At 42.1% G+C, this 26,126-nt stretch overlaps 1 protein-coding gene and 1 long non-coding RNA gene across 6 annotated transcripts in view; one reads left to right on the plus strand and one right to left on the minus strand.

The window, feature by feature from the left end:
• Positions 1 to 474: 474 nt before the first annotated feature.
• GAREM1 (GRB2 associated regulator of MAPK1 subtype 1) overlaps positions 475 to 26,126 on the minus strand; it is a 209,513-nt gene continuing 183,861 nt past the window's right edge. For 4 of the 5 annotated variants that reach the window (XM_033837656.2, XM_033837654.2, XM_019930432.3 and 1 more), the window contains 2 exons: positions 7,066 to 7,232; positions 475 to 5,686 (listed from right to left, as the gene is read on the minus strand). In XM_033837656.2, the coding sequence (XP_033693547.1) occupies positions 4,789 to 5,686; positions 7,066 to 7,232 (1,065 nt within the window). In that variant the 3' untranslated portion in view covers positions 475 to 4,788. The remainder of the gene's footprint in view (positions 5,687 to 7,065; positions 7,233 to 26,126) is intronic. The other variant, XM_033837655.2, reaches the window with a different exon arrangement.
• Positions 5,075 to 25,990, plus strand: LOC141276197 (uncharacterized). The gene is made up of 3 exons (XR_012325368.1): positions 5,075 to 5,192; positions 24,609 to 24,821; positions 25,798 to 25,990. It is a non-coding gene; the product is annotated as an uncharacterized lncRNA (long non-coding RNA).

Here is a 26,126-nt window from a genome sequence, read left to right on the forward strand (position 1 = left end):
AGTTTCAGGTATACAGTAAAGTGATTCAGTTATCTATCTACCTATCTATATTTTTTCAGATTCTTTTCCGTTATAGGTTATTACAAGATATTGAACGTAGTTCCCTGTGCTGTACTGTAGGTCCTTGTTGTTTATTTTATATACAGTAGTGTGTATATGTTAATCCCAACCTCCTCATTTATCCCCTCCCCCATTATTAGTTTTTTAAAGCTCACTAGTCCATCTATATTTCTTTTGTCCTAACTCCTGACCACACAGGTACTAGATTCTCTTTGGTTGCCACCAGGTTACCTGGTTCCCAGCTTCTTCCACTTTTGATAACCACAGTCTTCAGTCTCTTGTTAACATGGAGTGAGCTTGCAGTCTTCAGAAACCCTTCAGACAAGTTCTCTTCTCCTCCATGAGGATGGGAAAGAGAGGTTCTAGAAAACCACACAGGGGTCCAACTCACTGAGGAACGATTGCAAGAAGAGCAACTTTTAAAATTTCTTTATTTATAGACATTTCAGAACCATTTAAATCAACAACGAATTTTTTTAGACAAAACATACCATGTTTATCTTGAGGTACACATTGGGCCCATAGACAATGCTCTGGAAATAATGCAACTGTTAACTGGTAGTTAACAACCCCACTTTTCCAAGCAAAGAAACTGTAAAGATGGTTACAAAAGTCTTTGAAAAGAATATACCATTTTCATTTAAGTCAAGGAAAACTCCCCAATTTTTGACTAATTGAATTCAACTTTTAGGCTTAGCTTAAGCAATATTTTAAATGGAGCTTAATATGAAAATGGGAGAAGAGGTTTATAGCTAAGAAATGATCTGAGCCCTACTACATGAGATTGTAAACAAAGGAAATTCATCATCTGATAAGCTCATTACAAAACTCATAGCCTAAAAATTAGACAGAGCAGCAAAATTACAGAAGATATTTGTATATACTTTTAACAGAAATCACGTTTACCCTTTGTTTCTAGCTTTCACAATGAGACAAATTTTAAAACACCAAGTTCTGAAGACTAAACGATGTGATTGGACAAGAAGTGGTCATAAGAATTCCACACTATTACAGTCCCACAGTATAAAAATCCTACTTTCCATCATTTGCACTCTGGGCATCTTACTTTTCTTGCCCTAGCAGCCTGGTGCCATTGTATTCCTAGAAAATTGGGATTAATGGTCATAGTTTCTGAAAGTCTTGTGTGTCCAACAGCAGATTTCACTTTTCTGAGGGACTGAAGTTGAAATTTTCTTTGAATCGTTCACAGTGGTCTTTGGAGACCTGTGTTTTTTTCAGTTTGTTATTCCAAATGTTAAGCTCATACTCTTTAGGCATGATGAGTAGTGATTTGTGATACAGTGTGTTTGGAAAATGAAGAGCCCTCTATTCATCCACCCCCACCCCCTGAACTTCTCGAGGAGTCGTGTGCACGGTGTGCAGGTGCTTCTGGAATGTCGGCAGAGGGTATTTACCCACGACTGAAAACAGTTGGAATGGACAGTCATAATATTTCCCTGTAAGATTGTTTTATTTCTACGTGAAACAAGAATAAACACTGCAATTTAGCCGAGTGGGCAGCTCGCTGCAACTCCATAAATGTGAATGTGCTATGTGGGTTGAAAGGGTCTAAATGTAAATTTCACAGCTCATAAAGTTGAGCAGCTCAACTTAAAAGAGAGAGAACGTGCAGGCGTTGATGCGATTCTGAGAAAGAATTGATCTGTGTTTCAGTGCTCCGTCCCAACATGAATCAGGCCCACGTTTTACATTTTAGCTGCTTGGTTTGGTTTATTGCTGTATTTCTTAAGGGGGTCACGATGGTTTTGGCCATGCATTTAAGGAATCCAAGAAAGAGTCCCGTTTGGACACTCTCCCCCAAGCACAGGGGTCAGTGCACAGATTGCAGGGAACCTGCCAGAAGATGTCCTCAGTCTTGACCTGGTTGGTTAGAAAAGGTTCTGCATGTGGGGATCTCTATACACTGCTTTTCACTGCAAAAAATCGCAGCTCAGAAGGGAAGGGCTGTTTCCTTCCTACCCCTGTTCTGCATTCCTTGTCTTGATTCTCTCTGGCTATGCGTGCCTTGTCTAGTAAGGGCGCCATGTGGCTTTACAGATACCAGAAGATACTTACTGCCAATTAAAAAAAAAAAAAATCCAATCAGTAGAAAAGAACACTAGTCAGTGGGAGTCAGAGATACCTGCTGCCTCCAATGCTTTCCAAGTTTCAATGGTCTTGTAGTTTTTCTTTTATACCCCGTTGATAGAGGCTGCCATTTCTTCCTTCTGTGGGTTCTTGAGGGTCAGGGCACACTTAACTCTCCATCCATCCAACTGCCAGGAGAGCTCATGTCTCTCTTGCACGTACCCAGTCTCAACAACTGTGGTTTTAAACATAAACCTTATGAGTTCCAAGAGGGCAGGAACTGTGTCTTTTTATCAGCCTGTCAAGTCATACTAGCATAGTGCCCGGCACACAGATGATGCTGTGAATTTTGAGTATGTGAATGAAAGGCCATAGTCCCTGCCCTCAAGGAGTCTCTATGTTGCCGTCGATATAAACTCAACGTACATATGCCAAGACAAAAAACAAAAAGGACTTTGTGTCGAGGTTTTGCAAAAGAAAAAAAGAAAACAAAAAGAAAAAAAAGATAAAAGGAATCAGTTGTTTATGTGGGGCAACTGTCATAGTAAACTCAAACCCACTCATTCCTCCCTCTTGAACTGAGAAAAGCATACAAGCACTAAGGATTCACGAACGGATTCAGCAGGGTTTTGCCAAAGAAAACTTGCAACGTTTCAACGTCATCCTTTGTTTTTATTTTAAGGGAAAGTTCTGAGAGGTTAACTTTACCTAGGGAGTTGCCCCTCACACAGAAGGATGCTTTCTCAACATGAAAGTCATGGAGGGACCGCATGTCATCTGAGTGCAGTACTAGAAGCTTCTATATAAACTTGTCAGTTACTTATGAAGAGGTGCTACAGTTTGATAGATTCTACAGGGTACTCTTTTATGGGGCACTTTTAACCTAGAGTATTTGCATTTTGGGAGACATGTTGGGGGGAAAATCCTTTTTTTTAAAAAAAAGAGATTTAAGATGGAAAATGAGAAAAGGTATCAATTCACCCCAATTCTAAACAATGAGATGGATTAAAAATATCTTGAATGCCAAGAAATGAAGCCATATATTGAACAGGTCTGCAAAACTAGACTGGTGGGTCTTGTCTTTCCATTTGTGTATTTATTCTGATGAGCAAGAAGAGTGGATAATAACATACAAGCCAGTCCTGCAAGTCACACTGACACCTGGGTGGCTGTCTGCCCATCTCGAATGTGGGGACAGACTCTGGGGGAGACAGGGCTAGGGACGATATGCTGCTCGGAGAACAAAAACTTTTCTAAGATTTATATTCCTTCAAAAAGTCAAGAATTATGTTGATGCCATTATACTTTGGAGTATTTATTCACGTTTGGCAAAAACTGTCAGACTGGGTCCTGGGATTGTTGGAATGAAAGTACGGTAATCATGTATTTTCTTTGGAAGAGAGGAAAGATTTCTGAACTAAACAAGTACTCTTATTGATACTTTAAAAAATGATGCAACAGATGTAGCACATATCAAAGCAGAGGATGGTATGTCTGATTTCTGAGCTCTCCTAAAGCACAAAGCATGTTGAGAACACCTGACACGCTCTGAGAAATGCTCTCCAGACCCCTCATCACCACATACCAGGAGAATAAGACCCTCAAACCCGAGAAGAATTATCACCCGACAGAAATGGTCATTTCCCCAGACACTGATCAGCACGGGAGTATTCTATGTAAAACCCAGCCTGTAATAGGTTTAAAATCAAACTTAATTCTTCAATACAGACTCCCTACTGATTTGTTCCAAGTTTTCTGTGATGGAGCCTGATAAGACTGAGCTTCGAGGGACAGGGTTCTGAGAATCTTTGGAATCATTCTGTCCCATTTCCTAAGAGAGTCGACTTAATTAACGGCCCCAAACTTCAATGGATATTTGAAAGTGAACAGATGTTATCTAGAAGATCAGACTCATACTGATGTTTAAAACATACATTTGTATTGTGTAAATATACATATACGTATATATTCTGGTCTTCTTTATCTCTGCTCAGTAAAATTAGCAGCAGTTACAGATAAATTATTGTGGTCATGATTTATGATTTCTAAGGACATCATAGATCCTCTCTACTAGCACATGACTTTTGTAAAATGCCTTTTGATAAAAAGATCCCCACCAAGCACATAACACTGCAGTGTCATTTCGTATCACTAACATTTTCAGGCACAAGAGTAAAACAATTAGCACTGAGCAATCCGAACGACAGAGCACAGAATAAATTGTCTAAAGTTGATTCTCCCAAAGGAGGGAATTGTTCAAAGGTGTTTTTTTTTTTTTTTTTTTTTAAAGATTCTTATGTCTTTCAGCTTTGGCTATTTTGTAAATAAATATCACAACTTCTCGCATAAACCTACTTGGGTAACAGTTATTTCTCTGAGCATGCCTTTTGTCTTTTAGCAGCTGTTGAGTGTTGAGTGATGTACAAGGCACACCTCTAAGTGTTCTGTACAGCATTTTTATTGATGTACAAAATAGCCTGTTCACCATTCAAAATCATAATCTGCATAGTAAGAGTTTTCTCTTATCCCTATTTACAGAGAAAGTTTTTAGTGCAAAAAAAATGTGAAACTGTGTCCCAGCCCTCCCCTTCTAGAACACACATTTATCTGTTTTGTTCAATGCTACCTGGGGTTATTTGGCTATATTTTGGGCCTCCAGCCGTTAATGAATTGCAGGATTTTCTTCACCTGCAGTTTGCTCAGTTTGAAATCCTCGGAGAGGATTTCTTCCGTGAGCTGAACAAGCAAGTTTCCGTCAATCTTTTCGGTCACAAAGAATGCTATGACGTCCTCGGACAACCCTATGAACCGCAGGGACTTGGACACTTCCTCTATGGAGAGTCCCGACAGGTCGGCAGGTGGCTGCCACGGGGACCCGTCACCACAGGAGCGGGGGGCCAGCTGGAGGTGGAGGGGTGACGAGAAGGGGTAAGACATGGAGAAGATGTCCTGCGTGCCCTTCTGAACAAAGTACGGGTCCTCGGAGAGGTCCGGCGACCCAGACTCGGGGGCTTCCTCAGCACCATCGATTTGCAGAGGCAAAGGTAGGGTGTCGAGGGCGGCTTTCTCTTCCACTGGCCTCGGGGCCCTGGGAGGCAAGGCGGGGCACGAGATGCTCTGCTTGGCGGGGGCTGCAGTCAGGGTCTTCCCGCCCGTGCTCTCCAGAGAGTAGCTGGCCGACTTGGGGCACCCCGGGGCACTACCGCCGGGCTCCGTGGGCCCGGGCCCGGGTGGGCTGGCCGCCAGCTCGTGGCCGTCGAGGTCGAAGGCTGCCGGGCAGTTTCTCTTGGGCGTGCCCGGCGTCTTCTGTCGGGGGTAACTGTAACTCCTGCTCGGATCCAGCAGGAAGTCGCTCCTGGTCTGGGTCTCTGACACTCCCGAATAATGATTAGGCCATGAGAGCCTGGAGGACAGAGCTTCAGCAGTGGGACTGCCAAACGGGGACTTGGGGTCCATGGAATCTGCTTTCAGTCGGTTACACGGGTAGCAGGAAACGGGAGCGCTTTCAGGAGGACTCGTGTCACTTTTAGTAATGCTGCTTAAAAGCCAAACACAGAGAGAGAGAGAGATGAGTGGAAAAAAAAGAAAAGTAAAACATCCAGCCTATCCTTATCCCATTGATGTCACTTCTGAGTAGAAAAATGTAGTTAGGCAACAAATATTATATTTCTTATCGTAAAGTACCTGCTTAATCTCACTGGGCTTTTTTTTTTTTTTTAAAGAATCTTTAAATTACTAAAATACATCAGTAACTATGGATATGAAGATACTGATTTAATATGCTATAGCAGAGATGGCAAATATATAATTTTTTTAACAAGAAAATCATTGTTAGTGGGTGCCTGGATCTTTGTGATGAGAAAAATCTTTAGCCTTGTTTGGGCTTATCACCAACAGGTGCTGTGATTGATTAGTGATGTCTGCAGTGGGCAAGGGTGGAGTGAGAGAGCAGTAAATGAGTGTCTCATGCTTGTCATTCTTGGGCTACAGTGACAGGACTACATCACCACCACTGATGACCTTATATCCATCCAAGAGTCTGAGGCTGGAAGAAATGTTTCGAATAAAATCCTTATTCTTGCCTTGGTTTCCGCACAATTGAGTAACATCACCATAAAGATTTAAATGTCCAGGGAACAAAAAAGTACCTGCCAAGGAGAGCTACTTTAACCTGTCACATGTGATCACACTCAGCTCTGGGGCCCTATCTTAAGAGTGACCGTGAAACCAGAGTGTGCTCAGAGGTGGGTGATGGGGGGACAGCAGGTGGGACCGAGGCTGCCTCTTGGAGGAGACTTACATCTTGGCTGACCTCATGGTTTCACAGCCTGATCAAGAGAGGTCGGGTGGACCTACATTTGTTTCTTTAGACCTAAGAAACAGTTGAAGGTTACATGGAGATAGATTTCAACTGCATATAATGAAAGATCTCTAAAAAAAGTTATTGGCATGTGCCAACCATGGAATGAGCTGCAGTGCAAAAGAATGAGCTCACGGCACTGGGAGGATCCAGATGGAAGTGTAAGACTGCTTTACAGTGATGGTCAGGGACTCTAGCACTGGGTGGAATTCAGAGTAGACGGCCGACAGGACCCCTGCCGTTCCGGGTCCTCCTCGAGGGTGCTGTCTGCGTGTGTTGAAGTCAAAGCGGAGACAAGTAGATGCCAGCCTTAACCACTGAACCCCTCACAGACTCAGCATCTTCCTAGGTCACTGGCTCTTCCATCCTAGCTCAGAACCAACAGGGCCCCATCATGCTCATCCAGTTAAAAGAAATTTTTTTTTTTTCTTTTTTTAAAAGAAAACTTCCTCTCCTACCACCCTGCCCAGGGGATGGCTCCTTGACACGGTTCTCAAGGATCGGGGACCTGGTTGATGAGGGAACCATGTGGAAGTGGGCCCTGGCATAGGACTTACATGTCGTGCAGCCCTGAAGAATAGTAGGATAAGGTGGGGCTGGGAGAGCGAGTCTGCTGGCGCGCCGGCTTGGCTGTGCGAGGAGGGACCGAGGGGCTGGTGGACTGAGGCTTTGCGCTGCGGGGCGGGACAGGCGGGGCGTTCAGGAGCCGGCATTCTTCCCTGACCTGGCGCAGAAGAGAACACGTGGGGTTAGCGACACTCGGACTACGCACAGGGCCAGCTCCCTCCCGGAGGGCCCAGTGGCTGCTCTTCTTACGTGACACCAGCAGGGGTGGAAGAAAGGGAGAGCAGACCTGAGCAAACAAGGACTGTGGGAAACAGGAGGCTGCCAGAGATGGAGCGATTTTGAAAGAAACGGTTTGGCAGGTGCTGCAGAAATGTAGCAAGTAATGGGAAGGACAGCATGGTAAAGAGCCGGTGATACACGAGGACACAGGAAACAGGAGTAGGACGAAAATAAGGGCGTTAAGTGATCACGATATGAATGAAGGATTCCATTCTCCTAGCGAGTTGTATTTCTTCACTGTTCAAACTGAATTCGATTTGCTACAAACCTTAGGGAACAGTGGACCTTGTCTAGTGTAAAGGCTCCTTCTGAGGTTACAGTCGGGGCTTCTCACAGGTAACTGTGCACATGAATCCCCTGGGGATCTTGTTTCATGCACATTCTGACTCAGTAGACCAAGAGTGGGGCCTGAGACTCTGCATCTCAGGCTCTGCACCTCAAGCTCCCAGGTGATGCGGACGCTGCTGGGCCACGGACCACACTCTGAGAAACAAGGCGGCAGATGGCGTAACGAAGCAGCTCTCCAAGTCCGAAAAACACCGCCTCCCTCACCCTCCTTCATCTTCACACCGGAGAGGGAGGCAGGTGACCTGTGCCATCCCTTGCCTGCCTTCGCCCCACCTTGTTGCCGGCCTTCAGAATACGGTTCTTTTTAACGAGGCAGATATTTTTATGTACTTCTCTGTGTCAGACAGCAGGGGGCAGTTTACACCTGGTTCAGCTAGTCTACCCTTAACTACCTAGGTAAAAACAGAGCCAATTCTGACTTTGTAAAAAAAAGCCCACCACCACCCTTGCTTGCTTTTAGGCTGTGTTCCCACCCATTTTTTTTCACCTGTGCCTTCGATTCCTGTCCCAGGGGCTCTGGGTAATGAAGACAATGAAACGGAGCTCCTGTTAGCTTTGGTTTGGAATTTGCTTAAGACCAAATGAAATGGGCTCACGTTACACTGCATGGTCTACCACCTACGCTGCACCCCGGCCCGCTAACTGGCTTCCGAGGCCTGATTCACTTGCTGGAGAAAACCAGATGTTAAAAAAGTCATGTGACCCCGGGGAGACCAGGCAAACCTCAATTCTAAGCGAAACAGAAGCCATGTAAAGTCTCAGCCGTTGCATTTCTCCCTGGGTCTGGGAATCACTGCTCCCACCCGGAGGACCCACCACCCTGGTTGTTGGGACCCACTGGATACAGTTTTTCTTCTGCACCAGCCCTTTAGGCTAAAACAGAATATTGAGAGCAGCAGATTCTCTTCTCCAACAGCTGCGGGCGTTCTCTTTCTGAGCTTTTCAAAAGGTGGTGGTGGAGAAGGAAATGAGGTTTGGATACGGAAGAGGGAGGCTTGCTTGTGAGCTGGCCCAGGGGGACTCTTGCCTCACTTAGGGGTCTTCTTAAGAAGTTGGGAACCAACTAGGACACTGAAAAGTTCTGGCTGGATCACTCCAGTCCCTGGCTTTTGGGAGCATACACTGGTTACAAAATAAGTAAGATATTGTGTCATCTTCCTTCTGTCTTGTCAGCGAATTGTATGGTAGCCAACTGTGTTTTTCTTTCTTAGGGAATGTCTTTAGAATCTGGGATGGACGGGTGCGGCTTTTATAGATGTGCTTGGTTCTGTCTACGCTTAGAATAACAGGAATCATGGAAAACGAAGGAAGATAAGGAGTCCGTCGGTTAACTTTTCCATTTTAAAAATAAACAATCGCTTCTCAACATGGGATTAGAGAGAAGCATCAGGAAAACAGGGTTAAGGCTGAATTTGATTTAGAAATTTCTAAATTTTGGAGTTAGTCATTAAATACATTTCATTAGGGACCACTTACCGAGATGTCAATTATGATGTGCTGAGGGGTCGACTACACCGTGCATTTTAATTGAGTATCATCAGCTGACCTAGGTCTCGGAACACAGAAAAGCAGCCACTTGTCGTTGACTCTGACCTCTGGGAAGTCCTCTCTTCTCTTCTTATAACCCCAGACTCTCAAGGTTCCTGACATCTGGTTCTGCCCCCTCCTTCCATAACTGGACAGTCCTAAAGAGCTTCCCCATAGGTTTCCCGGTGACAGGAGGGGACGGGGGAGGCAGCAGTAAAAAGAAGCATTTGTAGGTCACAGGGCCCGGTGAGGTGAGCTCGGCTGACCGGAACGTTTCCAGCTACACTCCAAACAGCATTTGAAATATGGAAAGCTTCTGAAATGGCCACATGACTCCTGAAAGGAGTCGTGTGTGTGTGTGTGTGTGTGTGTGTGTGTGTGTATGTGTGTCAGTGAGAAGATACTAACATGAGACCAAAGAAAGATTTCTTCCCTTGTCATGAGGGGGCAGTTTGGGTGTAATTGTGTGACTTCAATGGGAAAGAACTAGGCTTATTTGAAAACCATTTTGGAGAAAAGGTAGTTAAAAACAAAACAAAACCCGACTTCAATGGGACCCCGTCGTGTGTGTGTGTGTGTGTGTGTGTATGTGTGTGATGGTGTCAGTGAGAAGATACTAACATGAGACCAAAGAAAGATTTCTTCCCTTGTCATGAGGGGGCAGTTTGGGTGTAATTGTGTGACTTCAATGGGAAAGAACTAGGCTTATTTGAAACCCATTTTGGAGAAAAGGTAGTTAAAAACAAAACAAAACCCGACTTCAATGGGACCCCGTCGGCGACAGGAATTCAGCTGTAACACTGTGGAGGAACAAAACTAGTGAGTGCTACCCTGGGCAGCTGCGGGAGGGCGGCCCTCGTGGGGTGAGCACGGCTGATGGCCCTGTAGACGCGCCTCCCCGTGTTACTTTTAATGTGTGGCTGCAGATGTGGACGCTCAAGTGAAGTCATACTGCAGCATTTTATGGGAAAACTATATATGCTTTGGGGGAATGTATACGTTTTGGGGTTCAGAAGTGATACACCCACACACTGTGAGGGTTTACTGTGCCACCTTACTTTCTATCTCGTACCTCCTTTTAACAGTAATTATTCGACTTCTCTTTGCTTCTTGATTTGGTTCATCGTGGGACATTTATATCCAAGAGAAAGGTAGCTGTGGCTTGAAATGAATTTTATCTGACAATAAAAGGCAATTTATAAGACCAGATGGCCAATCACCCTGTTTCCAGTTTTTCCTCATATTCAATTTCATGTTTAAGTGCTACATTTTCAGCACATTCCTTCTAAAAGTCTCAGCATGTGGCTTTCATCTTGTTACTTCCCATCTCCAGTGGCCCCCCCTTGACTGCTGGATAAAGTCCAGCTTCTCCTGTCTCCCACTGAGGCCTGCTGCAGTCTTTCTAGTGATTTCTTCTCGCTAGAGGAAATTATCCCATTTGATTCCATCTTTCTAGTTATTTCCCTCACTACTCCTCTATATGAATACATGGGTCCATCCAATGGGGCAGATTCCGTGTCACCTAAACATACCCTGTGCTTTCCTGCCTCTCGCTCTGCTTTAGTTCTTACTGCCTACCCCCTCCTGTCACTTCCTAAGGCCCAGCTCTGTTACAGGCGTGGTTTGGGACCATCACAAGTAGCCACCAGTACTTGTCATTGCTTCTGAACTCTGCCAACAGACTGTTTATATTCACTTACTTCCCATGTATATTCAATTAGCCCGAAAGTGGAAATGGTAGGGACCGTCGTCATTGTTCTTACTGCTCTGTGGATGGCAGTTTGGGGATTTGTCACCTCTGGCACAAATATGGTACACAGAATGCCAGGTGGAGGTTACTGGATGTCACAAAACAAATACAACAAGGCACTTTTATTTTCAAACTTATACCAAAAGAATGCCTTTTATATTTTAATGTGGAGACTGTTACTGATAAGTCATCTGGGCTCCACGTTAATTTTTTTGTCTTCAGATTGGTGTCAATCTAGGGGAAGAAAGGTGCCAGCAGACCTGGCCCCTATGGCCGCCATCAACTCTGCCACCACGACACTGGACGTGGTGTCAGAGTGAAAATGACGGTATTTCTAAATGAGGATGTCATAGAACACACCGTGCCCGACACACCATGCCTGACGGACTAGAGCCCTTCTCGGCCCTTCAGTGCAGCATTTAAGACTGAACTTCAAGGAGCAGTGCAGGGCGAGGGTGAGGGACTTGGATTCTCAGGAGTAAACCCGGAACGCTGGTGCTAAGGGAGGGGATGGCGTTCTGTCTGAGGCATGTGTTACTACCCATCGTGGATCATGGGTGACTTTTGCCTACTGGTAGGTAATTTCTGGTGATGAGTAGCTTGAGTGTTTACAGCCAAGCTCCTGGCACCTACTAGCTATGACAGGGTCAATGACCACAACATGGATTCAGGGAGAGCAGACTCCCACCCGTACGTACCCAGAGCCTGGCTTCACAAGCAGTTCTCTGGTCTAAAGCCTTTCTTATAAGTGGTTTTACTTCCAGCACAATCCTCTCATCCTTGCCTCTCCACAACAAGTCTTCCCTTTTCTAAAGAAATGCTCAATGATTCAGTCTTATCAGAGATAAGATACCGGCTACTCAGGAGTAAGACACCTCTCCCCAGTGTTCAAGCAGCAGACTGTGAACCCAGAGCTAAACAGAAAGCTAATTTATTGCGAGGTGGAATTGGGGAGTTCTGCTCTTTCTAGAACCATCACTTCTCTTTAGTCTACGAGGCATATTCTCAGGGAGGCATATTTACGTGACTGCCATCTAACACACAACATTTACTAGTGGGGTTTGAAGTAAGCTGTAGAAGGTGTCCGTCCTGAGGGCGAATGGCCGGGATCACAGGCACCATCTACTGCCCCTAGAAGTCCGAAGAACATTGTGTCGCTTTCCCTTTTCCTACAAATGACATTAATTCCATTTACTATTGACTTGTTCAATTATATGCTGAGCGCCCATCACACGCTCACTGAGCTGGTGCTGAGTAAAGCAGACAAGAATGAGTAGCCCCTGGAATTAGCTGGGAGGGAGGCAGGGAGACCAACACACGACGGAGATAAAAGTCAGTCCTGTAATAATAGAAGGTGGAATGAAGGTCCGTGGGAGCACCATGAAAGCTTCAGGAGGGCGGGGGAAGAACAAACTCACAGGAAATTATACTGAGAAAGTCTGGAGGAGGAAGGAATTGTGAGTGTACAAAAGGTACAAGGGCAGGAATAAACCACCAGAGCGATGCCCTGGACGGGGGGCTTAGAAGGCGAGACGAATCCTGATGCCACTTATCAGACAGACACTTAGAAGGAAGAACAGAGCTTGGGAGAAACCAAGGGGTTCAGTGTGGAAAGGAGTCGAGCTCAGTGTTCTACTGATAGAGTCTGAAGTCCTGGTGGCACTGAGATCCCAGATGAGAAGGGAAGAGGGCTGAACCCCTAAGGGGCCAGTAGAGGAGGAGACCAAGGGGGAGAAACGCAAGGGACCGCATCTCACCGCTCACGGCACAGAACAGTCCCCAGTGGTTTCAAGGAAGCAGATGGTGGGGAGGGCGGCTCAGGAGAGGGATGGTGTGAAGACGGAACGACGGCAGGAAGTCAGGGCAGGTCGGGAAGATGTGTGACGGTTAGCAGGTCACTGGGGATCTTAGTGAATGAAGCTTGAGTTGAGTGAGGGGACCAGAGGCAGATTCCAGGGAGTCAAAGCCAGAACAGGAGGTGAGGGTGGAGTGAGTGAGGACAGACCACTCTTTTCAAGAAGGAAGGAAGGGGCTGGGAAGGAAGGGGGAGACAGCTATTAGAAAGCGATAGTGGATTGAATGAGGCATGGCTTTTTTCTTTTTAACTTGGAAGAAACCTGAAAACGTGCCTGGGTAGGTACATGCACGCGTGTAACCTGGAGGTTAAGTGCACATTGACTTCTGGGACGGAGAGGAGAACACATTTCCCCACTGCTCTCTGCCTTCACCATGCCAGCACTGGCCGCGTAAAACCAGAAAAATAATCAATGGCAGCTTATTATCTAACAGTGAAAGCAAAGATGGACACACCCAATAAAATAAATGGCTTTGGAAAGCTTCGTGTTACTATGTGAAGGTGGTTGACAAAGTCAAAACCCAACTCCAACCTGTGGTCAGAATCTCGTGCGTCATGGAATGGGGCTATTTATTTTCTGAATACTCTCCAGAAAGTGTAACTTGATTTCCCGACTCCTGGAATAGGTATTTAAGCATCCCTTCCCCTCCCCACTCCTCACAGCTATAAGTCTGTTTAGTTGGGAGGAAACTGAGCCCGGGGTGAAGGACCAATAATTTGTGAAAAATGGAAAACAAGGTGTTCTCCCTAAATAGCCACATGTTAAAGATAACGCGTGAGAATTTATTACAAACACAAAGCTCATTATTGCATGGCTGGAAACAGGGTTAAATGTAAATGTTTAGAAGACAAAAATTCACACATCACATACAATTGGAGTATTTCATACACGTATGAACTACTTTCTTCTGTGACATTATCTTTCCCTGACACTTCCTAGGGATTAAAAGAATACAACAAACAAAAGACACACAACGTGCTTATGAAACTGCACAGTGTAGGAATGGGGGCTCTTTGGTATGATGATGTTTCTTGGAAAGTCTTAGTTTCTCAGAACTCCCTACTCGTCTTCTGTGGAAGAAATGACGCTTTCACACCCCTTCACTAACTGGACCAAAGAGACAGCTTAGGAAAACAGAAAATTTACTATGCAATGTTCTTTGCTGAACTCTTTTTGGGGAAAAAAAATACCAATTTCATAGCAGCAATTATTCAACTTTTAAATACAAGGCAATGGACCTGGAGACACTTGCCGACGAGGCCTCACATTTCCTTGTCTACAGTCTAAAATCTGCCACCACATACCTGTGGGTGAAAATCTCGGCTCAAAGACCACACTGCTTGGAACTGTGGGCAGTCACTAACGGGCTTCGGCCATCCTTAGGCGGACTAAGGATCATGTTGTTTCTATGTTGACACCAATTCAGAAAACACACACACTATAGGGGAGCTTGATCTAAAACTGGACTCACCTTTACCATGAGTTTTCTTCTCTAAAAAGCTGACTTCGGGATAATGTCAGTGTTGCAAAGAAAGGAGTTTTGTAACCATGCTTCCCTGAACTTTGTAACTTTGCCTTCACTGCATGCCCTCTGCCCTGTATTTTACATTTCTTCCCACACTCCCTCTCCCAGATAACAAAATCATTACAGCCTTAAGAAATCTTATTTATAAAGAGGCTTTTATACAAAGAGTTCACAACCCTGTCACATACCCATCAGGGGTATTTTCAGCCAAACAGAAATTAAAGTTTTACAATGACAACATGGCAATAAATGAACATCTATCTGATGAATTACGCCAGGGCAGATGTGATTTACAGTTGAAATCCTGATTCTCAGATGTGTGTGTTTCTTTTTCCCGTTGTGTATGCGGATGATAAGGACCTAAGGCAGGCCTGGGTCTGCAATGGCCTCCAACCTCCAGGCCTCAGGCAAGGGAGTCAAGGCAGAGGGCACAGCAGGCCGCTACTGGGAAACAAGAAGGGCACGCAGTTCTGAAAAGAATACTTGTTTAAGTTCCAGGGTGCTTCCCTGGACTCCAAAGAAAGACTATGCCATTGGGGCAGAGAATAAAGACCTTTTCTGAGAAAGGAGTATAATGCATGATAGATATATTTAAATAGTATATAACTTTCCCATTAATGTGATTTTGTGCAAATGGTAAACCCAAGAGTGCAGATTTGAAACAAGGGCTATCCCATAGAATATTACAATGACTTTATTAACATTCTAATCATTGAGACTTTCGGCAGACACAGGAGAAAATTTCTTGGCCTAGAAGGTTTCATTTAAAAATAAATAACCTACACAAAACTAAAGGCAATTAGTTTCAAAATTACCAAAACACAATAATAATTCAGTCCTTATTTCAATTAACAAATGGGAAATGCAGGTATGGCTTGCTTACAGAGTACTCCTCAAAAGCTGTAATTAAAATTAATTAAATGTCAAATGCCTTAGGAGACCGCATTAATTAGTGGAATCCTGAGTGAATCCTTTTGTAGAGCAATTATTTTGAAAAGTAAATAATCACTTGCAGATGAATCTTTTTATTACCTAAATTTGACTATTAATACACAAGGTTTATTTAAGAAAATCTCTCCTTTAGTGCCTTCTCTATTTATTTTAGCTTTAATTTATATCACTTAAAAAATTTTTTGACTGGAATGTAGATATACTATACCTATTTTAGATATAGTAGTGTTTGTATGTTAATCCCAAGCTCCGAATTTATCCCTCCCCCCTTGTCTTCTCTAATATTAATAGTCAGTAGGAGAAAGCCCAAAGACAAAATAAAAATTCAGAGTAGAATCAATTCTTTTTTTAAAAATTTATTTTATTGAAGTATAGTTGATTTATAATGTTGTGTTAATTTCTGCTGGGTAGCAAAGTGATTCAGTTATACATATATGCACACATTCTTTTTCATATTCTTTTCCATTATGGTTATCTCAGGATATTGAATATAGTTCCTTGTGCGTACAGTAGGACCTTGTTGTTTATTCTATACATAATATTTTGCATCTGCTAATCCGAAACTCTCAATCTGTCTCTCCCTCCCCCTCCCTCCCCCTTGGAAACCACAAGTCTGTTCTCTGTCTGTGAGTCTGCTTCTGTTTTGTAGATAAGTTCATCTGTGTCATATTTTAGATTCCACATATAAGTGATATCGTATGGTATTTGTCTTTCTCTTTCTGTCTTACTTCACTTAGTATGATCATCTCTAGGTCCATCCATGTTGCTGCAAATGGCAATATTTCATTTTTTTCTTTTTAATAACTGAGTAGTATTCCATTGTATATACGCACCACATCTTTTTTATCCATTCATCTGACAATGGACGTTTAGGTTGTCTCTGTGTCCTGGCTATTGTGAACAGTGCTGCTATGAACATAGGGGGACATGTATCTTTCTGAATTATAGCTTTGTCTGGATATATGCCCCGGAGTGGGATTACTGGATCATATGGCAACTCTATTTTTAGTTTTTTGAGGAACCTCCATATTGTTTTCCATAGTGGCTGCACCAATTTACATTCCCACCAACAATGCAGGAGGGCTCCCTTTTCTCCACACCCTTCCAGCATTTGTTGTTTGTAGATTTTTTAATGATGGCCGTTCTGATGAGTGTGAGGTGATACCTCATTGTAGTTTTGATTTGCATTTCTCTAATAATTAGCGATCTTGAGCATCTTTTCATGTGCCTGTTGGCCATCTGTATGTCTTCTTTGGAGAAATGTCTACTTAGGTCTTCAGCTCATTTTTCAGTTGGGTTGTTCGCTTTTTTGTTGTTGAGTTGTATGAGCCGTTCGTATATTTTGAAAATTAAGCTCTTGTCAGTCACATCATGTGCAAATAGTTTCTCCCAGTCTGTAGGTTGTCTTTTCGTTTTACAGTTTCTCTTGTTGTAAAAAAGCTTGTAAATGTGATTAGGTCCCACTTGTTTATTTTTGCTTTATTTCTACTGCCTTGGGAGACTGACCTAAGAAAACATTGGTACGATTTATGTCAGATAATGTTTTGCCTATGTTCTCTCCTAGGAGTTTTATGGTGTCATGTCTTATATTTAAGTCTTTAAGCTATTTTGAGTTTATTTTCATGTATGGTGTGAGGGTGTGTTCTAACTTCATTGATTTACATGTGACTGTTCAACTTTCCCAACACCACATGCTGAAGAGACTTTTTTTCCCCATGTTATATTCTTGCCTCCTTTGTCAAAGATTGACTGTAGGGGTGTGGGTTTAATTCTGGGCTCTCTATTCTGGTCCATTGATCCATATGCTGTTTTTGTGCCAATACCACACTGTTTTGATTACTGTAGCTTTGTAGTATTGTCTGAAGTCTGGGAGGGTTATGCCTTCAACTTTTTTTCCCTCAGGATTTCTTTGGCGATTCTGGGTCTTTTGTGATTCCATATAAATTTTAAGATTATTTGTTCTAGTTCTGTGGAAAATGTCATGGGTAATTTGATAGGGATATCCATTACATGGGTAGATTGCTTTGGGAAGTATGGTCATTTTAACAATATTAATTTTTCCAATCCAAGGGCATGGGAATATCTTTCCGTTTCTTTGAATCATCTTCAATTTCCTTTATTAATGTTTTATAGTTCTCAGCATACACGTCTTTCACCTCCTTGGTCGGGTTTTTTTTTTAAGATTGACTTTTAAAAACAATTATTTTTTTTTGGCTGCGTTGGGTCTTAGTTGTGGCATATGGGATCTTTTTGTTGTGGCGCATGGGCTTAGTTGCCCTGCAGCATGTGGGATCTTAGTTCTCTGACCAGGGATCGAACTGGCGTCCCTTGCATTGAAGACAGATTCTTCTACTGGACCACCAGGGAAGTCCTGGTCAGGTTTATTCCTTTTTTTTTTTTTTTGATGTGATTAGAAGGGCTTTTTTTTTTTTTTTTTAGCATTCCCTTTCTGATATTTCATTGCTAGTGTAAAGAAATGCAACAGATTTCTGTATGCTAATCTTATATCCTGCTAACTTGCTGAATTTGTGCATCAGTCTAGTAGTTATTGTATGGAGTCTTTAGGGTTTTCTATATATAGTATCATGTCATCTGCATATAATGACAATTTTACCTCTTCTCTTCCAATTTGGATAACTTCTTTTCTTTTTGTCTGACTGCTGTGGCTAGGACTTCCAATACTATGTTGAATAGAAATGGTGAGAGTAGTCATCCTTGTCCTGTTCCAGAATTTAGTGGGAAGGCTTTCAGCTTTTCACTGTTGAGTATGATACTGCTGGTGGGTTTGTGGTAAATAGCTTTTACTATGTTGAGGTATGTTCCCTCTATACCCACTTTGGTAAGAGTTTTTATGGTGAATGGATGCTTTTTCTGCATCTACTGAGTGATCATTTGGTTTTTGTCTTTTCTTTTGTTGATGTGGTGTATTACATTGATTAATTTGCTACGTTGAACCATCCTTGTGACCCTGGGATGAATCCAACTTGGTTGTGGTGTAAGATCTTTTTTATGTGTTGTTGGATTTGGTTTGCAAATATTTTGTTGAGAATTTTTGCATCTATATTCATCAAAGATATTGGCCTGTAATTTTCTTTTTTGGTACTGTCTTGGTCTGGCTTTGGTATCAGGGTGATGGTGGCTTCATGGAATGTCTTTGGGCATACATTCCTTCCTTCCTCTTCAATCTTCTGGAAGAGTATGAGAAGGATCAGTATACGTTTTTTTTTTTCTATGTTTGGTAGAATTCAGTTGTGAAACCATCTGGTCCTGGACTTTTGTTTGTAGGGAGTTTTTAAAATTACGGACGCTATTTCAGTTCTAGTGATCTGTCTGTTCAAATTATCTATTTCTTCTTGATTCAGTTTTGGTGGGCTGTACATTTCTAGAAACTTGTCTGTTTCTTCTAGGTTGTTGAATTTGTTGGCATATAATTGTTCATAGTATTATTTTATTTTGTATTTCTGTGGTATCAGTTATTTCTCCTTTTTCATTTCTTATTTTGTATATTTGGGTCCTCTTTCTTTTCTCTTTGGTGAGCCTAGCCAGAGGTTTGTCAACGAGCCAGCTCTTTTTTTTTGATTTTTTTTCTATTGCTTTTTAAATCTCTATTTTATTTATGTCCTCTCTGATCTTTATTATTTCCTTCCTTCTGCTCACTTTAGATTTTATTTTTCTTTTTCTAATTCTTTTAGGTGGTAGGTTAGGTTGTTTGAGATCTTTCCTGTTCTTTGCGGAAGGCATGTATCACTATGAACTTCTCTCTAAGAACTGCTTTTGCTGCATCCCATAGATTTTGTATGGTTGTGTTTTTATTTTCATTTGTCTCAAAGTATATTTTGATTTCCTCTTTCATTTTGTTGTTCACCCACTGGTTTTTTAGTACCATGTTGTTCAGTCTCCATGTAATCATTTTTTTCTTATTTCTTTTCCTGTGGTTGATTTCTAGTTTCATGCCATTGTGGTCAGAAAAGAAGCTTGAAATAATTTCTATACTCTTAAATTTGTTTAGGCTTGTTCTGTGCCCTTGTATGCGGTCAATCCTAGAAAATGTTCTGTGTGCACTTGAAAAGAATGTGTATTCTGGTTTTTTTCTGGATGTAATGTCCTAAAAGATATCAATTAAGTCTAACTGTTCTATTGTATCCTTTAGGATCTCTGCTGCCTTACTAATTTCTGTCTAGAAGATGTGTCTATTGATGTGAGTGGGGTGTTAAAGCCTTCTACTATTATTGTATTCCCATCAATTTCTCCCTTTATGTCTACTGGTATTTGTTTTATGTATTTGGATGCTCCTATATTGGGTGCATATATTTTGAGGATGTAATATCCTCTTCCTGTCTTGATTCCTTTATCACTATATAGTGTCCTTCTTTATCTTTATGGCCTTTGTTTTAAAGTCTATTTTGTCTGACATGAGTAGTGAGACCCCCACTTTTCTGTCATTTCCATTTGCATGAGATATCTTTTTCCATCCCCTCACTTTCAGTCTGTATGTCCTTTGCCTTAAAGTGGGTCTCTTTTTTATGTGTTGCCTACAATAAGCAGCATATTATAGGCTCTTGTTTTTAATCCAACCTGCCATTCTCCTGTCTTTTGATTGGAGCATTTAGTCTACTGACACTTAAAGTAATTATTAATAGATATCTATTTATTGCCATTTTAAACCTTGTTTTCCAGTTAATTTTGTATTTCTTCTTTGTCCCTTTCTTTTTCTTTTTGTGGTTTATGATTTCCTGTTATATTATGCTTGTGTTCTCTTCTTTTTGGTTTTTGTAAGTCGATTTTATGTGTTGATTCGTGGTTACCTTGTTTTTCAAGTATTTTAACCCCTTCCTATCTACTTGCTTTTAGACTGGTAGTCATATAGGCTCAAACACATTCTAAAAAAAAACAAACAAAAAAGTCTACATTTTATTACTCTCCTCTCCCACATTTTATGATTTTGATGTCCTCTTTTACATCTTCATATTTATCCTTTTGCTGTTCATTGTGGCTGTCATCACTTGCACAAAAATCTTTTTGATTTTTAAAAAAATCCGCCTACTGGCTTATTAAGTGATTTACTTTCCAATTGTGATTTTCTCTTTCCTATACCTTCTTGCTTCTCTTCCATTTAGAGAAGACCTTTCAATATTTCTTTTAGGATAGGTTTAGTATTGCTGTATTCTTTTAGTTTTTGCTTGTCTGAGAAATGCTTTCTCTCTCCTTCTATTCTAAATGATAATCTTGCTAGGTAGCATATCCTAGGTTGCAGATTTGTCCCTTTCAGAACTTTGACTATATATCTTGCCATTCCCTTCTGTCCTGCAAATGTTTCTATTAAGAAATTAGCTGATAGCCTTATGGGGGGTTCCCTTGTAATTAACTCTTTGTTTTTCTGTTGCTGCCTTTAGAATCCTTCCTCTCTTTAACTTTTGCCATTTCTATTATAATATGGCTTGGTGTAGGTCTGTTTGGGTTCATCTTGTTTGGGACCCTCTGTGCTTCCTGTACCTGGACATCTGTTTCCTTCTTTAGGTTCGGGAAGTTTTCAGCCATAATTTCTTCAAACACATTTTTGAACCCCTTTTCTCTTTCTTCTCCTTCTGGGATCCCTATTATGTGTAGATTGGCATGCTTTATATTATCCCATTGGTTTCTTATTTTGCTTTCATTTTTTTTCCCCCAGTTGGGCTTTCTGTGTTCTGATTGGATGATTTCCATTATTCTATCTTCCAGAACACTTATTTGTTCTTCTGCATTATTCAATCTGCTATTCATTGCCTTTAGCTCAGTCAGTTTTCATCTCAGCAAATGAGTTTTCTAATTTTTCCTGGCTCCTCTTTTATAGTTTCTACAGTAGTTCCTTTTTACAGTAATCTGCATTCCTATTGATAGCCCTTCTTAATTCCTTCAGTATTTTCATTATCTCCTTTTAAACTTGGTGTCTATTAGACTGAAGAGGTATGTTTCATTGTTTGTTCTTTCAAGGGAATTCTCTTCATCTTTTAATTGGGAGTGTTTCCTCTGCTTCTTAATTTTATTTATATTTCTCTTACTCTATGAATTTAGGAGAAACAATTATCTACTGTGGTCTTGGAGGGCTATTTTTATGTGGGAGCATCCTGTGTAGCCTGGGTTCGTTTTTTTGGTGCAAGGCCGTTTTTAGTATGCATGTCCTGCCGCCTCTTACCTCAGTGTTTGCTGGTTGTAGAGTAGAATTAATTCTTATAGCTCAATTCTTAAGAATCAGTTCTCTCGGTTTTTAAACAATATATTTTTATGACTTTTTCTTAATTTTGGTAGTCTCGTGAGGGCCCTCATTCTGTTGGGTGGACACATCCAGGTGTGACACCTGGTAGCACCATGACCTAGCCTCACCATGCCTAATGGAATTAGTCAAGGCAACTTCTCAGCTTTAATATTTCTAGAGAGGTTTTCCTAGGAATTTCAGTTTCTTGACACATATTGCAGCCTTAGAACCACATGTGGCATTTTCATAGGTACTCTATAGTTCTACAAAACCCCCAAATCCCCCATGAAAGGATTACATATTATTGGGGCCCACAGGATGCTGAGCATTTCTGTAGCTCTTTTCTTGGTTTGTCATGATTACAATTTTGGCTCCACAGGTAGGTAACTATAACACATAACATCTAGCTTATCAAGCAGACATTTTAAAAGTCAGATGAAAAGAATGTTTTGCTACTTTTCGAGCCTGTTAGGATGCACTTTTGGAATGCGGGGATGACTGTCCCCTGCCTGTGCGCCAGGCTCTCTGCTGGTCTGTCTGTGGAGGTAGGTGTCCTTGTCCCCATCAGCTTCCACGACTCTCTGGAGAGGCCTTGCACCTTAGGCAAGGAAGGACAGGGGAAATAACCTCCAAAAAATTATTTTCTATCTAACCCTAAAAAAGAATGCATCCCATATTAAGTTACCGCTACTATTTATTGCATGCTTACCGAGTGCCAGGGAAAATTGCCAAGTACTTTGTATAATACAATAATGCAATGAAGACACTGTTATTAGTTGCCGCAGGAACTGACTCAGAAAGTTAAATAGTTTGCCCAAGGTGTGAAGCTATGGAGCTACTAAGTGGCAGAGTGAGGACGCAAATCCACGTGTGGCTCTTAGACATGATGTTTTGTGCCTCTAATGACCCATCACATAGTGTGGCAGATCACTCCTCTCTGCTCCCGGTGAAATTCCACTGAGAAGGGAAATGAAGACTCTCAGGATGCTTGGTGTCCCCTGCTGTTTTCTCATCAGCTGCTCAGTCTGCAGATTCAGACTCCTGGATAGTGCAGTCTTTTCGGGCACCTACTGATCTAGGTGCAGTGTAGATCTGGATTAAATTCGCCCTTTATGTCTTATTTTTCTCAAACATCAATAAGACAGTGTGCTCCATTACAGGAACTTTATGTATGATGGACTTCAGCCTTATAACAATGAATGTATGCTACCACAATCCATCTTACAATTCAGTCCCTACTGCTTCTCGTATTGTCATTGTCAGGGGGCATCCTGTCAATCCCAAAGGTTAACAAATTCTTCATCCACACTGCAGGAAAACTTGCTTTAAACCAGTGGTTTCGACCTAGAGCTCCTTTTATGATTTTTCTTTCATGAATCTCAAGAATCGCTGCCACGTTAACATCCAACCAAGAGTGAATGCACTTTTGTTTTTCTGTTACTAAAGACAGACAGAGGACATGAATTAATCCCTGGGTTCTGGGGTCCTCAGGTTTGATACTACTGCACACACAGCTATAGAAGAGTTGTGATCCAGTAGTTTTGATACTGATTTGTAATTTACTGCATTGACCAGAATAGTCTAAGAGTCAAACATTGTATTTATAGATTTCATGCACTATCAAGCCTTCCCGTCACTGCTCTCCAAAATGGCATCTTCCAAAGAGGAAAAAAAAAAAAAAAAAATCACAAAAAAAAGGCAGCTCTTGAAGACTGTCACTTGTAGAGAGTATCTGGGTAAATATTTTAGACATTATCAGCCAACAGCCAGAAAATTAAAATTATGGAATGAGGCCCACAATGTTACGAAATAGAGGATGTGTTTAGAACATATGAACCAATTAAGGATAACCCACTCAAGAGGAACTGTCAGGTCATTCTGATTTGAGGGCACTCTGCACAATTTAAAAAAATGAAAATGTCACCACTCAGTAAGCTGGGCAGCTCCCCAGCTTGGGCTCATCTGCAACAATTTCTCTTCTGTGCCTGGAACCAGGAGCTGTTTACTCTTCCCTGGGATGTTCCAGTTGGGGGGGGGGAATAGCCTCTTATTGTTGGGAAAGGTAAGTGGCAGTGTTTTGTGTTTAAAGAAAAAAAACCTTTGTATTTAACGATCTTTACAAAGGTACAGACTAGAGCATAATTCTAAGTAGCCACATCAAGTACAAAGTATATTAACAGGGCTAAACTGATCACTCCTCCACTGAGGATTTTCTGTTTGGCCCCATAGCCTAGTTTTCCATTTTAGCATATGGGTAGGACAGTGGGCAAGCATTAACCAGATGATGCCGGAACTGCAGCACACTGCTGGAAACATAGCAAGAATTACTGTTGAAGGAGAAAGATTTTTATCTCATTTACAGAAACAAAGACTGTCAAAATCTGCTGGAGAAAGAGCACAGATATTTGCTGTAACTTAGGACCCTGAAGTAGGGAGTGAAGAATAGAATAAGGAGAAAAGGCACAGGCTGACATACACTGTAGTGGAGCCACTGTCCCTCTAGATATTAACATGACTGGGACACGGACTGTGGCAAAGCAGCGTTCATTTGCCAGTTATCAGCTCTGCTTCCCTTTCTATGGCCCAGCTTTTTCCCAGGACCCACCCCACTGTCACTATCCAAAGAAGTTTAATTCTGTGGGAGCACTTGAATGTATGCCCCATTAAAGTTCCCTTTTGAAAGCTACAAGCTGAAGCCACATCTAACAGTTATGACGTTCTCCGGATCCCACGCACATCCTAAAACTGGAAAATTTGTTTCATGGTCACAGAACCAATAAAAGACATGACTTCATTTGAAATGCCTAATTCTTAAAAAAAGAAAATTAAGTAATTTCACGTGTTTATAAAAAGTCTTTATGATTAGAGCATTCTATAAGCACCGAACATGCTCTGAGAAGGTTCTCTTATGTCATAAGAAATTACGGCTTAGACTGGAGGCCCAAACCTTTTCTTCTGCTGTGAGATTTGCTTTTAGTTTCAAATTTAACTCTAACGTTTTTCTTTTAGTACCAGGGTCAAGATAGGGCCTCTTAATATTTGTGTTCTTACTCATCTTTCACTAGCCTCAGTGAAAACAATCACTGCCAGTTTCCTACCTCAAGACTTGGTTATGTAAATAACTGGGTGGGACCACCTTGGATGAGTCAATCGATCAGTCAACAGACAGGAGTCCCCGTTATGTGCCAGGTGGGACCAGAGTTCTATAGGAAAAGCTCATGTGGTCACATTCCTATTGAAGAGAAGGCTCCAAGCTTCAAGCAACATCACATACACAGGTAAGTTGAGACATCCCTAAAAATGCCTGAAGTACTTACTAGGAGTGTCCCCTCACCTTTTACCTGTTTTTTGGGGGAACACCATCTGACATGAATAAAAGAACCAAGGACTCTGACTCCACCAAGACTTCCCCCAAATATTCCACAACCCCTACTGGATACGGGGATCTCTGGGCTTGTGCCTTAAGATCCCTGGTAGATCTTGTAAGGAGCAGGGGAAAGTAGAGACCTGCAATTTCTGGGGAGTTGTTATGTCCTGGAATAAACAGCTGGAGGTGGGTCTTCTCTCAGGAAAGCTTTGCAGCAATCAGGGCTCTGCATGGACAGCTATGTATGACGCCCAGCACAAAGTGCTGCCTGGTGTCCAGAGCTGTCCATGACCTGGCTCCAGCCTTGAAGACACCACTGCCCTTCATACTCCCTCTTCAACCCTATTCCACTTGCCCGGCAAAACTCTGCATTTTCCCTCATCTGCCCTTGCCTTTGCTCAAGCCATTCTGTCTGGAACGCCCTTCTTTCCCATCTCTCTGCTCTTTCCATTCATGTATATGCTCTCGGCTCATCTGAAATGTCATCTCCATGAAGGCTTCTCTTGTACAACTAGAAGTTCTTTTCTCCTCTGAACTCCCCCCATACATGACCTATGTATACTTCCCACATTTTAACTTGTATAGTAGTCCTCTCTTTTCATCTGTTACCTTCCCTACAAAAGGGGAAGTTGCTAGAGTCCAGGGTCATGATTTCAGTGGTCACTGATGGTGACTTTTCTAGTATCTAGCCCATGGTTTTGATACAAGGCTCTACACAGCCCTGTGTTTCCAGAGAGGTGTCCTGAGACCACCTGGTGGGGGCAGAGTAGACAGGGCCAAGGGGAGACCCCATCCCTCCAATCTGTCCTTCAGTCAGATGGGTTTTGATTGTAATTCTTCTATTTATTGTGATCTGTGTTAGTTTTCTTTTTTTTTTTCTTTTAAAGGATTCTGCTAGAGATAGATAGAAAAAAAGGAAACCACTACCACAGATACTGTCAAATAAATGAACAGAATTACACCCTATGCCTCAAGCGCTTTCGCCCTTCAGATATAATGAAATCCAATGATCAAAAATGAGTCGTGAAGGTTCAGAGTGCCTGTCAATCAAAGAACATGGTCAAAACAGAGGGCTCTTTCTCCTGTCCTGTATGACCTTTTACATTAAAATCTGATAGACTCCTCCTCAGCTGAGTGAGTTACGTTTGAGGTGGTGAGCAAAACCGGGCTGGCACCTGTGTGTGTGTATGTGTGGTGTGTAAGTGAGCACCCCCAT

This window comes from Tursiops truncatus, chromosome 13 (genome assembly GCF_011762595.2).
Source record: "Tursiops truncatus isolate mTurTru1 chromosome 13, mTurTru1.mat.Y, whole genome shotgun sequence".
Lineage (NCBI taxonomy): Eukaryota > Metazoa > Chordata > Mammalia > Artiodactyla > Delphinidae > Tursiops > Tursiops truncatus.